Genomic DNA, 13,442 nt, shown 5'->3' with positions numbered 1-13,442 from the left:
GCATTTCTCTGATAATGAGTAATGTTGAGCATCTTTACATGTGTTTGTTAGCCATCTGTATGTCTTCTTTGGAGAAATGTCTGTTTGGTTATTTGGCCCATTTTTAAATTGGGTCATTTATTTTTTCTGGTATTGAGCTGCATGAATTGCTTGTATATTTTGGAGATTAATTCTTTGTCAGTTGCTTCATTTGCTGTTATTTTCTCCCATTCTGAAGGCTGCCTTTTCACCTTGCTTATAGTTTCCTTCATTGTGCAAGAGCTTTTAAGTTCAACTAGGTCCTATTTGTTTATTTTTGTTTTTATTTCCATTACTCTGGGAGGTGGGTCATAGAGGATCTTGCTGTGATTCATGTCAGAGAGTGTTCTATGTTTTCCTCTAAGAGTTTTATAGTTTCTGGTCTTACATTTGGGTCTTTAATCCAAATGTTGAGTGTATTTTTGTGTATGGTATTAGAAAATGGTCTAGTTTCATACTTTTACAGGTGGTTGACCAGTTTTTCCAGCACCACTTGTTAAAGACATTGTCTTTTCTCCATTGTATATTTTTGCGTCCTTTGGCAAAGATAAGGTGCGTGGATTTATCTCTGGGCTTTCTGTTTTGTTCCATTGATCTGTAGTTCTGTCTTGTGCCAGTACCATACAGTCATCAGACTGTAACTTTGTAGTATAGTCTGAACTCAGGCAGGTCGATTCCTCCAGTTCCATTCTTCTTTCTCAAGATTGCTTTGGCTATTCGAGGTTTTTTGTGTTTCCATACAAATTGTGGAATTATTTGCTCTAATTCTGTGAATAATACCATTGGTAGCTTGATAGGGATTGCATTCAGTCTCTAGATTGCTTTGGGTAGTATACTCATCTTCACTATATTGATTCTTCCAGCCCACGAATATGGTATATTTCTCCATCTATTTGTGTCATTTTTTATTCCTTTCATCAGTGTTGTATAGTTTTCTACATATAAGCCTTTTGTTATTTATTCCTCAGTATTATTTTTATTCTTTTTGCTGCAATGTTGAATGGGATTGTTTCCTTAATTTCTCTTTCTGTTTTCTCAGTGTATAGGAATGCAAGGGATTTATGTGTATTAATTTTGTATCCTGCAACTTTACTGTATCCATTGATTAGCTCTAGTAATTTTCTGGTGGTGCCTTTAGGGTTTTCTATGTAGCAGGTCATGTCACCTGCAAACAGTGAGAGTTTCACATCTTTTCCAATCTGGATTCCTTTTATTTCTTTTTATTCTATGATTGCTGTGGCTAGGACTTCCAAAACTATGTTGAATAGTAGTGGTGAGAGTGGGCACCCATGTCTTGTTCCTGATTTTGGAAGAAATGCTTTCAATTTTTTACCATTGAGGATAATGTTTGCTGTGGGTTTATCATATATTGCTTTTATTATGTTGAGGTATGTTCCCTCTATGCCTGCTTTCTGGAGATTTTTTATCATAAATGAGTGTTGAATTTTCTCAAAGGCTTTCTCTGCATCTATTGAGAGAATCATATGGTTTTATCTTTCAATTTGTTAATATGGTGAATCATATTGATTACTTTGTGAATATTGAAGAATCCTTGCATCCCTGGGATAAAACCCACTTGATCCTGATGTATGATCTTTTTAATATGTTGTTAGATTCTGTTTGCTAGAATTTTATTGACGATTTTTGCATCAATGTTCATCAGTGATACCGGCCTCTAGTTGAAATGGTGATTCTTTAAAAAATAAACTTGTCCCTGGAACTTGATTGGTATCCATGGAGTATTTGAAGCCACTCAGAAGGGAGGGCAATAGGATTGTCCTTCTAGAATGTTCTTTTCCTGAGTAAGCTAGACCCAGTGAAGCAGGTGACAGTGGTATTCCAAATCCCTTCTGTCTCTGTACATTCTTGTAAATGATAAATGGAGAGAGGAAGGAAAAAGCAGCTGGTGGTATTTTGCCTGGGACCTCTGCTCTATCAGGCTTCAACAGACTGTGTTTGGCATTTGTCTGTGCTGCTTATAGGCCTTTGCTGTGCAGGCTAAAGACAGATGATGGAACAGACGTATCACATACCAGCAGAGAAAGCCTGCCGCAAGTGCAAGGGAGTTTATCTTCCAGACAGATCCCATTCTTCCTGACACATCTGAACCCTCAAATATTTCAGCTATGGATTACAAAGTAGTGACAAGTCTTCTGGCTTTCCGCCCAGCTCCTAGGGTTCTCAGTTATTTCAGCTAGACTGTATGGCGTACGTTTGTACATTCCTTCTCTCTCGTCCCTGTCCCCCACCACTAGCACCCTCCATGTTCCACCCTCCCCTCCCTTTTTATGCCACCCACAGGTAACCCAGTGCTTCCATGCTAATCACCACCCAGTTCTGAGCAGGCTGTGCAAGAGTGGCCAGGAAGTCTGGGCACCACTAAAAGCTTGAAAAGGGCTGGTGGGTCCCTCCTTTGGCTCTTTAGTTTCTATGGACAAGTAGACTCAAGGTATTGCTAGAAAAATCGATATCCATTTAATTTACACGGGCTGAAGAAAACCCCAGGGAGTTGAGGGTTGCCAGCGGTCACCGTGGATGAGTGCAATCTGAGAATTCCCTTTGGCTGTCAAGTTCAGCAAAGGTGGTCACTGCATTTGAAAATCTTCAGGGTGTTCTGGGTTGTAGATTTAGGAGGACAGGTAGAGGGGCAGCAGACAGAAAAGATAACCTGAGGAGTGTTACTGGTGAAAGGAATGTCTGCCTTCATCCTCTGACTTATGTGCCACCAAAGAGCCAGCCTGCTTGTAAATCTCTCTCCATGTGGATTTGCCAAAGCCTCCTTCAGCTGGAAAGTCGCTCCTTCCATTCAAGCTCTCTGTCTATAGAAGACCCTGCTAAAAATATAAATACATTACCCAAGACGGGTGAATCATTCAGCTATATCATGAATGTGGTTAATAGTTTAACTACCTATTTACTCAGCTTGTGCCTTAGAGGAAATGATTACAGGCTTTTTTTTCTCCTTTAGTAATTTTTTTCCATAAGCACCAAATGAATGCATCTAATAAAGTCAGTAAAATTCAAGGTGCATAAAATCTGTGAAAATCCCTGACTCAAGCTCTCCCCAATCATGGCTGTTAGTATTTTGGTGACTGTCTTCCTAATTTATGTAGTTTGTGTGTGTTGTGCGCACACACACATACAGATGAATTTGTTTTTCAAAAGTAAAATCACACTCTCTATATAGTTTTATTGCCTGCTTTCCCCATGTTATTTATCATCCTTCTACAGTGTCTTTTGAAACCCGTTGTATAACTTTTGATCTGTGGCTCTGCAGGAATTCGTTGAGCTAATCCTCTGTTGTTTGACATTTCTTCCTAATTTTTCTATTATTGTAAATAACCACAATGTAAATGTTTTTAATAGAATTGTGGTTAATAGAATCTGCCTGCAATGCAGAGCAGCTGGGTTCAATCCCTGGGTTAGGAAGATTCCCTGGAGGAGGGCATGGCAACCCACTCCAGTATTCTTGCCTGGAGAATCCCATGGACAGAGTAGCCTGGAGGGCTGCATTCCATGGGGTCTCAAAGAGTTAGACATGACTGAGTGACTAAGCACAGACTGAAATATATTTGATTAAAGTAAATTCTTAGACACTGGGTCCAAGTATAGATATGCACATATATAATCTTTTGACACATATTAACATATTACTCTCTTTTAAAGAAATTTTCATTTGCACTCCTACTAGAAAGGCATAAAAGTGCTAGGCATTACAATTCTTACTACATTTGTCAGTTTGATTGATCCAAAAGTAATCTTGGGACTTTCCTGGCAGTCCAGTGGGTAAGACTCCGAGCTTCCAATGCAAGGTTCACAGATTTGATTGCTGGTCAGGGAACTAAGATCCTACATGCCCTAAGGTATGGCCAAAAAATTTTTTTTAATGTTTTTAATGTAATCTTATTTATTCACTTATTTATACTTATTTTGGAGATTTATATGAAGGAAGTTGAATTAATCATTCTTTTGCATTCATGGCCCCTTTTCATCATAGCCTGTGCCAGGCTATTCTCCTGCTTATCTATCTTCCTGTCTATTCCTTTTCTTCCCATTACCTGTCCCGACTTCCCTTCCCCTCTTAACTGTTCTAATGCGATTTAATGTGGATTTGTTGTATGCATATGCTCTTACTGTTTTGTATGCACATATTTTAAATATTCATACATATTGTTGTTGTTGTTCAGTTGCTAAGTCCTGTCCAACTCTTTGCGACCCATGGACTACATACAGCACGCTAGTCTTCCCTGTCCTTGACTATCTCTGGGAGTTCACTAAAACTCATGTCCATTGAGCCTGTGATGCCATCCAACCATCTCATCCTCTGTTGCCCCCTTCTCCTCCTGCCCTCAATCCTTCCCAGCATCAGGGTCTTTTCCAATGAGTTGACTATTTACATCGGCTGGCCAAAGGATTGGAGTTTCAGCTTCAGCATCAGTCCTTCCAATGAATATTCAGGACTGATTTCCTTTAGGATGGACTGGTTGGATCTCCTTGCAGTCCAAGGGACTCTCAAGAGTCTTCTCCAACACCACAGTTAAAAAGCATCAGTTCTTCGGCACTCAGCTTTCTTTATAGTCCAGCTCTCACATCCATACATGACCACTGGAAAAACCATAGCTTTGACTCCATGGTCCTTTTTTGGCAAAGTAATGCCTCTGCCTTTTAATACACTGTCTAGGTTTGTCATACATATTAACAGATGGATATTTCATTCTTTTCCTTTTTTTCTTAAATTTTAAAGACTTCAGAAATTCTTAGAGCCATTTTAGGTTCACAGCAAAATTAAAAGGAAAGGAAAGAGATTTCTGACACATTCCCAGTCCCAGCATAAGCACAACCTCCTCAGTTGTCACCATTCTTCCCCAGAGTGGTAGGGGCTCCCCGGGGGCTCAGTGGTAGAGAGTCCTCCTGCCAGTGCAGGAGACACAGGTGTGACCCCTGGGTCAGGAAGATCCCCTAAATGAGGACATGGCAACCCATTCCAATATTCTTGCCAGGAAAATCCCATGGACAGAGGAGCCTGGCGGGCTACGGTCCATGGAGTTGCAACGAGTCAGAGGCAACTGAGCACACACCCCAGATTGGTACCTTTGTTACCATGGATGACTTAGTTTCCCTCGCTGAACACTGTTTCTAAGATGCATACATGTTGCTATGTGTACATCCAATCCTTTGCATTTAGTTGCTGCTCCCCTGTGTCATTTTCACATCTCCACCTATTCGAGAGAGTGAAGATGTTTTCATGTGTTTTTATTTTTCTGTTATGAACTCCCTCAAGTACATATCAGTTTTCAGAACACGTGGAGACCAGGCATTGCAGCGTCGGGTGTTAAAGCTTCTGTTGGCACAGGGGGGAAGGGTGAGGGCAGAGATCAGCTTGGTAGGGGACAGAAGCAGGTGGAAGTAAAAGGATCACAAATGATAGTGACTCAGAGGACATGCTCCTTTTAGATTTGTCTGGCTTCTGTTGCCCATCCTTCTTAGACTAGTAGCCTTGGCCTCAGGTGCGGCTGTAATGGGGGAAGAGAGCACAGTTTGCCCAGCATCTGGGCTTCACTGTGAGCATCACAGAGCTGTTTACAAAGGATTTTTGTTAATATTTTGTAGCAATTACAAGGAAAGTGCTCTACAGTAGGCGGCCTCTGGGCAAGACTGGAGCTCCTTTATGTAACTGCTGGAGGAATCCCTGTGGGCTCTGTTATTTCTTTTCACTCCCTTTCTAAGTGAACCTTCCTTTCCCATAGTCTTTTTCATCCTTACCCTTTGTGCCTTGTGTTACATTTTAATTTGCTTCCTTTATAATTACTTTGCAGCAGTTGAAACAAGATTTGTTCGATCCCATAGGGTGTGCCACTCATAGGATCATGTTCAGTATCCTCTGCTTTCTCATATACATCATCTCGCCATATCCCCCTGAGTTAAGTACAACAAATATTATTATTCCCACTTTACAGATTAGGAGAGCAAGGGGCAGTGAAGTTGAGTTTAAGATGGAAAAATTTTTTTCATCCCAACAAGGGTGTCTTACTAGAAATTTACTCACTGCCTCCTGATAAACTTTAAAACTTGGCAAGTCCTTCCTAGTCATGTGTGAGTCGTGAAGGATAGTTAGCAGTTGCCACGATGTGGATAAGGATCATAATGAAGGACTTTACCCTGTTTATGGTGTCTTGCTTACGCCTGGAGTTTAGGCTGCTTCATGTAGTTGAGAGTGAAAACTTCTTGGCAATTTGGAAATCCGAATTGCAGCCTCACTGATGACTTTAAAAGGGCCGCTAACCAAGTGTGCTTATTTTCTGGTAATGGACGGGAGACATTCTAGAAATCCATGGAACGCTGAGGATGCAAGATTCCTTCTTTTCCCTGGGGGGCAGTTTAAACTTGAAGGTTGAGGGAACAGGGTTCTGTGTCCACTACCTGGGGTCTTTTGAAGGCTTCCTGGAAAATAAGAAGTGGTCCCTAGGAAAGTATTTTAACATTTCCTTGAGAAAGGGCTGCATTTTATTCTTTGAGTAGCACAGGTTGAATTTTTTTACAACCATCTTCTATTTCAGAATTATCAAATATGAAAAGAAGTTTGTTATTTTTAGAGTAGGGTTTCAATAGAGAGTTGCCAAAAGAAGAGTATTTCATTCCCCTTCATTTTGAAAGGAATTGCTCAGCAAGCTAACACATGTCTTGTTATGCTCCAAAAGAGTCAGGGGCTTTCCAAAATAAATTATTTTCTGCACGTGAGATAAGACGATGGCTTTCTCTTATTTGTCGTCTGTTTTAATTTATCACCACAATATACACTTCAAACGCTGGGTGAACTGAACATGTATCACTAAGAGAAATTACGGTGAAAAGTCAGGGACTGACCTTTTATTTTTCATAATAACCCAAATGTAATAAAAGCTCCATGTAAAATAAGCCTGCAAGGAGAGATTATCTGCAGTAGCATATGTTCAGTGTTAGAAATTAGAAATCAATTGCAAAACACAGTGGGAGTGTGTCATTATGAGAAATGACAACTCAAAAAAAAAAAAAAAAGGAAAGAAATGACAGCTCAGCATAGTCCTGTGTTAAAATAAAAATCCCTTCTGCTGTCCTACCTGGCTGTTGGAACATGCCTTGTTTTTGAGATGGTAAAAAAGAAAAGGTCCAGCATCACATTTGAATCTCAACATAGATAGATCCAGCATGGGCTCCCTGGGTAGTGCTATGGTAAAGAACCTGCCTGCCAGTGCAGGAGACATAATAAATGTGGGTTCGATCCCTGGGTCAAGAAGATCGCCCTGGAGGAGGGCATGGCTGCACACTCCAGTGTTCTTGCCTGTAGAATTCCATGGACAGAGGAACCTGATGGGCTACAGTCCATAGGGTTGCTAAAAGTCAGACTGAAGCGACTTAGCATGCATGCTTGGTTGGATAAGTAGCAGGAGAGGCCCATTACAAAGGGCTGCAGGAACCTAGAGGAAGGAATATCTGGCTTTGTCTGGACAAGTTCAGCAAAGCATCATAGACATAGTGACACTTTAGGACGCCTCTCAGGTGTAAGCAGGATTATATGCAGGGACCATGGGAGGAGCCAGAGGCATTGCTGGCTGGGTCAGTCCTGTGTTGGGCATCAGATGCTTGATCATCACATGGTATGCTTCAGGTCTCTGCTCTGTAGAGCTGTTTTGGTGGAGGGAGGTAACAGCAGCCAGGGCTGAAAGATTAGGTAGGGCTGAGTGCCATTCCTAAGTCTGGGGCCTCCATCCTGCTCATCTTTTGAACCCCGTCTTGATTGGCATCATGGGGGATAACATTAAAAATATTTAATAAGCAGTATGGCATAGATCAGACTGGTCAGAAGGAGGAGAGACCTGAGTCCCTTTTCTGTGTCAGACCTTTCATTGTTGGATGTGGTGTCTGCAGCGTCCCCAGGGCTGCAGACAGAGCATCAGGGACGGAGCTAGGACCACAACCATTCACCAAACAGGTTGGAAGTATTTGTACTGTTTCAACTGCCAGTGCAGCTGATACAATGCCCTGCCACCAGACAGTTCCTGAAACAACTGGGAATTGCCCTTTCATTTCTCCTTGCCCCTGGGACAAGGATGATTTCATTCCTTAAAGATGTCTTGAGTTGATCACCCTCTCCTCTCCCCACTGCAATGTTAATGCTCTAAAAAGCAAAACTGATCAATTCCTCTGCCCTGATTAAAACTTTTAAGGAGATGACGTCCAGTGCCCTTTACCCCTGCCTGCCTGGCACTCGTGGTCTGACCCCTGTTGTCTTTTTCACCTCACTCCCCATCATCCCCTGGGAACTTACTCCCTGGTGCCCTGGCCTACCTGTGGCAGCTGCAAAGGCCCTCCAGACTAGTCCTTCATATTGCATGTGGTAGGTGCTTCTGTTGAACATTGATAGATTAGCATGGCATGCCTTCTTAGAAATGCAGTTGGATTTTTGTTTGTTTGTTTAGGTAACAGCTTTGAATCAACTCCATTTCCTCAGTAAGGCAGAAGCCCTTAACATTGATAGACACTTCAGATAGTGACTGTAATCAGCTGTTGAGAGTAGTTGAATAAATGAATGAAAATTTTCATGTGCATTCAGGGGAGAATTTGCTACTGGGATCTTTGCATCCATGGATTTAGTTTTAAGTAGCATCAGTGGCTTATCTCAACACAAGCAGTGTTTTCATGCCCCATTTGTAAATAACATGGTAAGTATAAGAGGATTTTGTAGAGGACCAAGCAGTGTGCTCAACCGAGTTGACAAGAATATGGACTCTGCCCCTATGGACCTTATGGTGAGGGAGCTCCCTAGTGCGGGAGCCAGACGAGAAGTAAGTAAACTTTGTCCAGGTTTGCTTTCCACCTGCCACTCTCGTCTCTTACCTGGACCAGAGCAGTCAGCTCCATGCTTGTCTCCCTACAGCATGCAAGTCCTTAAACCCACTCTTCACGACATAGAAAGAGAATTTTTAAATATCTCAAGCAGGGTTTGTCTCTATCCTATTTAAGCCCATTCTTGACTCACATCACAGTTAGGCTGAAAATCCTAATTTCTTTCCATGGTCTCCAAGATCAAGTTTCATAGGGCTTCTGCCTACCCCTCCAGCCATGAATCAGGTCACCCTGACACAGTGGCCCTCTATTCCCCACTGTACCCCGAGATGTCCACCAGGTCCAGTCACAAGAGGAGCCTCCAGTTCCTTGGACCCCCAAACTCCCCCTTTTCCTTTGTTGCTGCTGCTCTCTGGCCCCCTCCACGTCTCATTCCTCAGATCTTCCTGATGTCAGTCCCTTCCACTCCCACTACTGTTATTCTTTGTTTTTAACTTTTAATTTTATTTTGGAGTATAGTTGATCAACAATTAGTTTTATTAGTTTTATGTGTACAGCAAAGGGATTCAGTTACACATATACATGTATCTATACTTTTTCAAATTTTTTCCCCATTTAGGTTGTTACATAATATTTAGCAGAGTTCCCTGTGCTATACCATAGTTCCTTGTTGGTTATCCATTTTAAATGTACCTATTAAGCCCAAACTCACTAACTATCCCTCCTCCCACTCTCTTCTCCTCTGGTAACTAAGTTCATTCTCCAAGTCTGTGAGTCTGTTTCTGGTTTGTAAATAAGTTCGTTTGTATCTTTTTTTTTTTTTTTTTCAGATTTCTCATATAAGCAGTGTCATGAAGTGTCTGCTACAGTTATTCTTTATCAAAGAGCTCTCCCTAGCACTTAACACAATTTGCATTTATCTTTAAGTTTGTTGGAGAGAAAAGTTGTCTGAAATTAAAGCCTTTCTTTGTAGTTTAGAACTGAGAGGAGAGGCCTAGGTTTTGAGATTTGCCGTGTAGGCCTCCTTTCTTCTGATTCCAAAGGGACACCTAATTCAGTTACTTAGGTATAGCTCCTAAGTCACCTGTGACCAGCAAAAGCATTCTCTGCCAATTCTGGTCAAAATGAATATCTCCGAAAAATAGATTGTGCTCCATTGTAAAGGAAACATTTTGAAAATCAGGATACACTAACAGGGGCTTCCCTGATAGCTCAGTGGGTAAAGAATCCGCCTGCAGTGCAGGAGACCCCGGTTCGATCCCTGGGTCAGCAAGATCCTTTGGAGAAGGGATAGGCTAACTACTCCAGTATACTTGAGCTTCCAAGTATACTTGGTGCCTCAGATGGTAAAGAATCCACATGCAATGCAGGAGATCTGGGTTCGATCCCTGGGTTGGGAAGATCCCCTGGCAGAGGGCATGGCAACCCACTCCAGTGTTCTTGCCTGGAAAATCCCCATGGACAGAGGAACCTGGCGGGCTACAGTCCACGGGGTTGCAAAGAGTTGGATGAACCTAAGCACACAGCCCATACACTGACAGAAGGATGGATGATGTTAGCCCTACAGACGGTTTGCCAAATCTGAATATATTCAATCATTCAGAATAGACCTCTCTTTATAGACCTAAGATGAAGAGCAAGAATGAATAGTAATAAAACAATCAAATGCTGGAAAAGGAGGAGATGGTCAAACCTTAAAGGAATAACTCTGGTCTAGAAACAACATATAGTTAAAAATCTAAGGTATAAGGGAAAGGCAGGCTTCGTGAGTCCTCAAGATACAAGTTTAGAGCAGATGCTATGGGGACACCAGAGGCTGAGCTGCAAGAGTTCTGAGGAAAGATGAGGGTGGGAGAGCTGGGGTGGGGGAGAGATGGAAAAGGAGGGAAGGAGCAATAGAAGTCAAGCAGTACTGGATCTTTCAAAGTCTATTCAAGGGTAAGAGTGCATCGGTATCAGTTCAGTCACTCAGTCATGTCCGATTCTTTGCAACCCCATGAACTTCAGCACGCCAGGCCTCCCTGCCCATCACCAACTCCCAGAGTTTACCCAAACTCATGTCCATCAGGTTCGTGATACCATCCAACCATCTCATCCTCTTTCGTCCCCTTCTCCTCCTGCCCTAAATCTTTCCCAACATCAGGGTCTTTTCAAATGAGTCAGCTCTTTGCATCAGGTGGCCAAAGTATTGGAGTTTCAGCTTCAACATCAGTCCTTCCAGTGAACACCCAGGACTGATCTCGTTTAGGATGGACTGTTTGGATCTTCTTGCAGTCCAAGGGACTCTCAGGAGTGCATGGCATCCCTCATAAGCGGATCCTCGACATGTTGGAGGTTGAATGCAATTATCTAGTTTGACACTTTGTTGTATGGTTTCGAAGGCAAGGTGACGGAGGGCCTTCTAATTTCACTAGACAGACCATATTTGTCTAGAAAATTATGATTCCATTCCCTGTGATTCACATTATTCAAAAGCTTCTGGTTTCCTGTTCCAGTTCTCTTAGCAGTAATTTACGGAAGTTATGCCTCTGGCCAACAGAAAATGTTTTTCTTTTATTTTTTGGTGGGGGGTGGTTTTTTTTCTCCTGTGGTGCACATATGTGCCTAGTGGTTTAGGACTGAAGGTTCCAACATCCTCCTTATAAATTCTAAAGCCTTTGAAAGAAAAATTGCAGTCAGTCCTTTCTACTCTGGATTCTTCCTGCAGCCTGCCATGAGTCCTGTGCCGCCTGCTGGGGTCCCACAGAGAAGCACTGCCTGGCCTGCAGAGACGCCCTCCACGTGCTGAGAGAGGGCGGCTGTGAGAGCAGCTGTGGCGACGGGTTTTACAACAAGCAGGGGATTTGCAGTGGTAAGTGCCCCGCTTTGCAGGCCAAAGCGGTTTTTGCTCTTCCAGCATCCCTTGTTTCATTCAAATCATAGCACCAAAAATCATCTCTTCTTCTACTTAACAAATATGCAAACGATGCTAGGTTTGGTTTCCCCATGGGGCTTCCCAGGTGGCTTGGTGGTAAAGAATCTGCCTGCCAATGCAGGAGACACAGGAGATGTTGGGAAGATCCCCTGGAGAGAGAAATGTCAACCCACTACAGTATTCTTGCCTGGAGAATCCCATGGACAGAGGAGCCTGGTGGGCTACAGACCATGGAATCGCAGAGTCAGACGTGGCTGAGCACACACGCAGCATGCTAGAATTGGCAGTGTTCTATAGTTTGTGGAACATGTTTTTTCCCAGTGACAGAATCCCCTTGAATACCTTTGTCCCCTAGCTGCTTGTTAGGTTGGGTGCTCTTTGTAACCTTGTCCTGCATGCATATGAGGAACACGAGGCTCAGGCCGCTTGCTTCAGACCCACGGCTGGAGGGAGAGGAGCCCAGCTTCCATATATGCATGGGGACCAAGGCGCTCCTTGGGACTCCCAGGCCAGCCAAGGGCCACCCTGCTTTTGGTGTTGGTGCCCCTGAATTGAAACTCAGGCAGTTATTGTTTATTCAACCTTCAAGATGACTGCAGACAATAAGTTAACTCAACTTCATGCTCCTTGTGCAGAGCACTGTCCCACGTGAGAGGCAGGAACATGTGGGGAGAAAAAGCATGACCTGGGACAAGTTACTTAATCTCTTCCTATGTCAATTTCCCATTTGTTAAATGGCGACAATAATCCTACCTGTGGGAGACAGAATGGCTCCTCAAAGATGCCCCTGTCCTGATCAGTCGCATGTGTGAATATTCTGCCTCAGGTGGCAAAAGAGACTTTGTAGATATGATTAAGGTAATGATCTTGAGATGGGGGTGGTTACCCTGAGTTATCTGAATGAGCCACTGTAATCACAAGGGTCCTAACAGGGAGGCAGGAGGATCAGAGTCAGAAAAGGAGACCTCAAGCCAAAGCAGACTTTGGGAGCGATGCTGGGAAGGGGCCATGAGCATGCAGGCAGCCTATAGAACCTGGAAAGAGACAAGATATAAACAAAGAAATGGATTCTCCCACCCAGAGCTTCCAGGAGGAATGCAGTCCTGCTAATGCTTTGATTTTAGGACTTCTGATCTCTTATGCAGTATGATAATAAATGTGTGTTGCTTTAAGCCACGTCTGTGGTCGTTTGTTACCGCAGCAATGAGAAACCAGCACACACCTAACTCAGAAGGCCACGCCAGGACTGAATTAATGTAGGTGAGGCATTTAACACAGTGCCTGGTACGGAATAAGTGCTTTGTGTTTAGTGTTTCATCCTCACAGAAATTTTGTGAGGTAGTTATCATCATCCTCTGTTTTCAGATGAAGAAGCAGAGAGACCAAGAGACTCGCCTAAGGTCACAGAGCTAATGAGGGGCGGAGTTGGGATTCATGCTGGGTCTTCTGGGTTTAGACCTTAACTGCCCCATAATTGCTCTGGTGCTGCTATAAGATGACCCCTCCATATGTACCTCTGCCCGTTTCCCATCCCCTCTCCTTCTCTCCCTTGATCCTCTTCTCTTCCTTCCTCCTTGTCTTCCTGTATGTGTGTACACACATACTCAAGTCACGTCTGACTCTTTGTGACCCCATGGACTGTAGCCCACCAGGCTCCTCTGTCCATGGGCATTCTCCAGGCAAGAAT

General features: G+C 43.1%; 1 protein-coding gene across 1 annotated transcript in view; it reads left to right on the top strand.

Moving 5' to 3' along the window:
• FRAS1 (Fraser extracellular matrix complex subunit 1) overlaps window positions 1-13,442 on the top strand; it is a 518,223-nt gene that overhangs the window by 256,245 nt on the left and 248,536 nt on the right. Inside the window, exon 15 of the mRNA XM_061145732.1 lies at window positions 11,549-11,692. Coding sequence (XP_061001715.1) covers window positions 11,549-11,692 — 144 coding nt within the window. The remainder of the gene's footprint in view (window positions 1-11,548; window positions 11,693-13,442) is intronic.

The sequence above is a fragment of the Dama dama genome, chromosome 6 (genome assembly GCF_033118175.1).
Source record: "Dama dama isolate Ldn47 chromosome 6, ASM3311817v1, whole genome shotgun sequence".
Taxonomy (NCBI): domain Eukaryota; kingdom Metazoa; phylum Chordata; class Mammalia; order Artiodactyla; family Cervidae; genus Dama; species Dama dama.
This window is presented reverse-complemented; position numbering and strand designations above follow the sequence as displayed.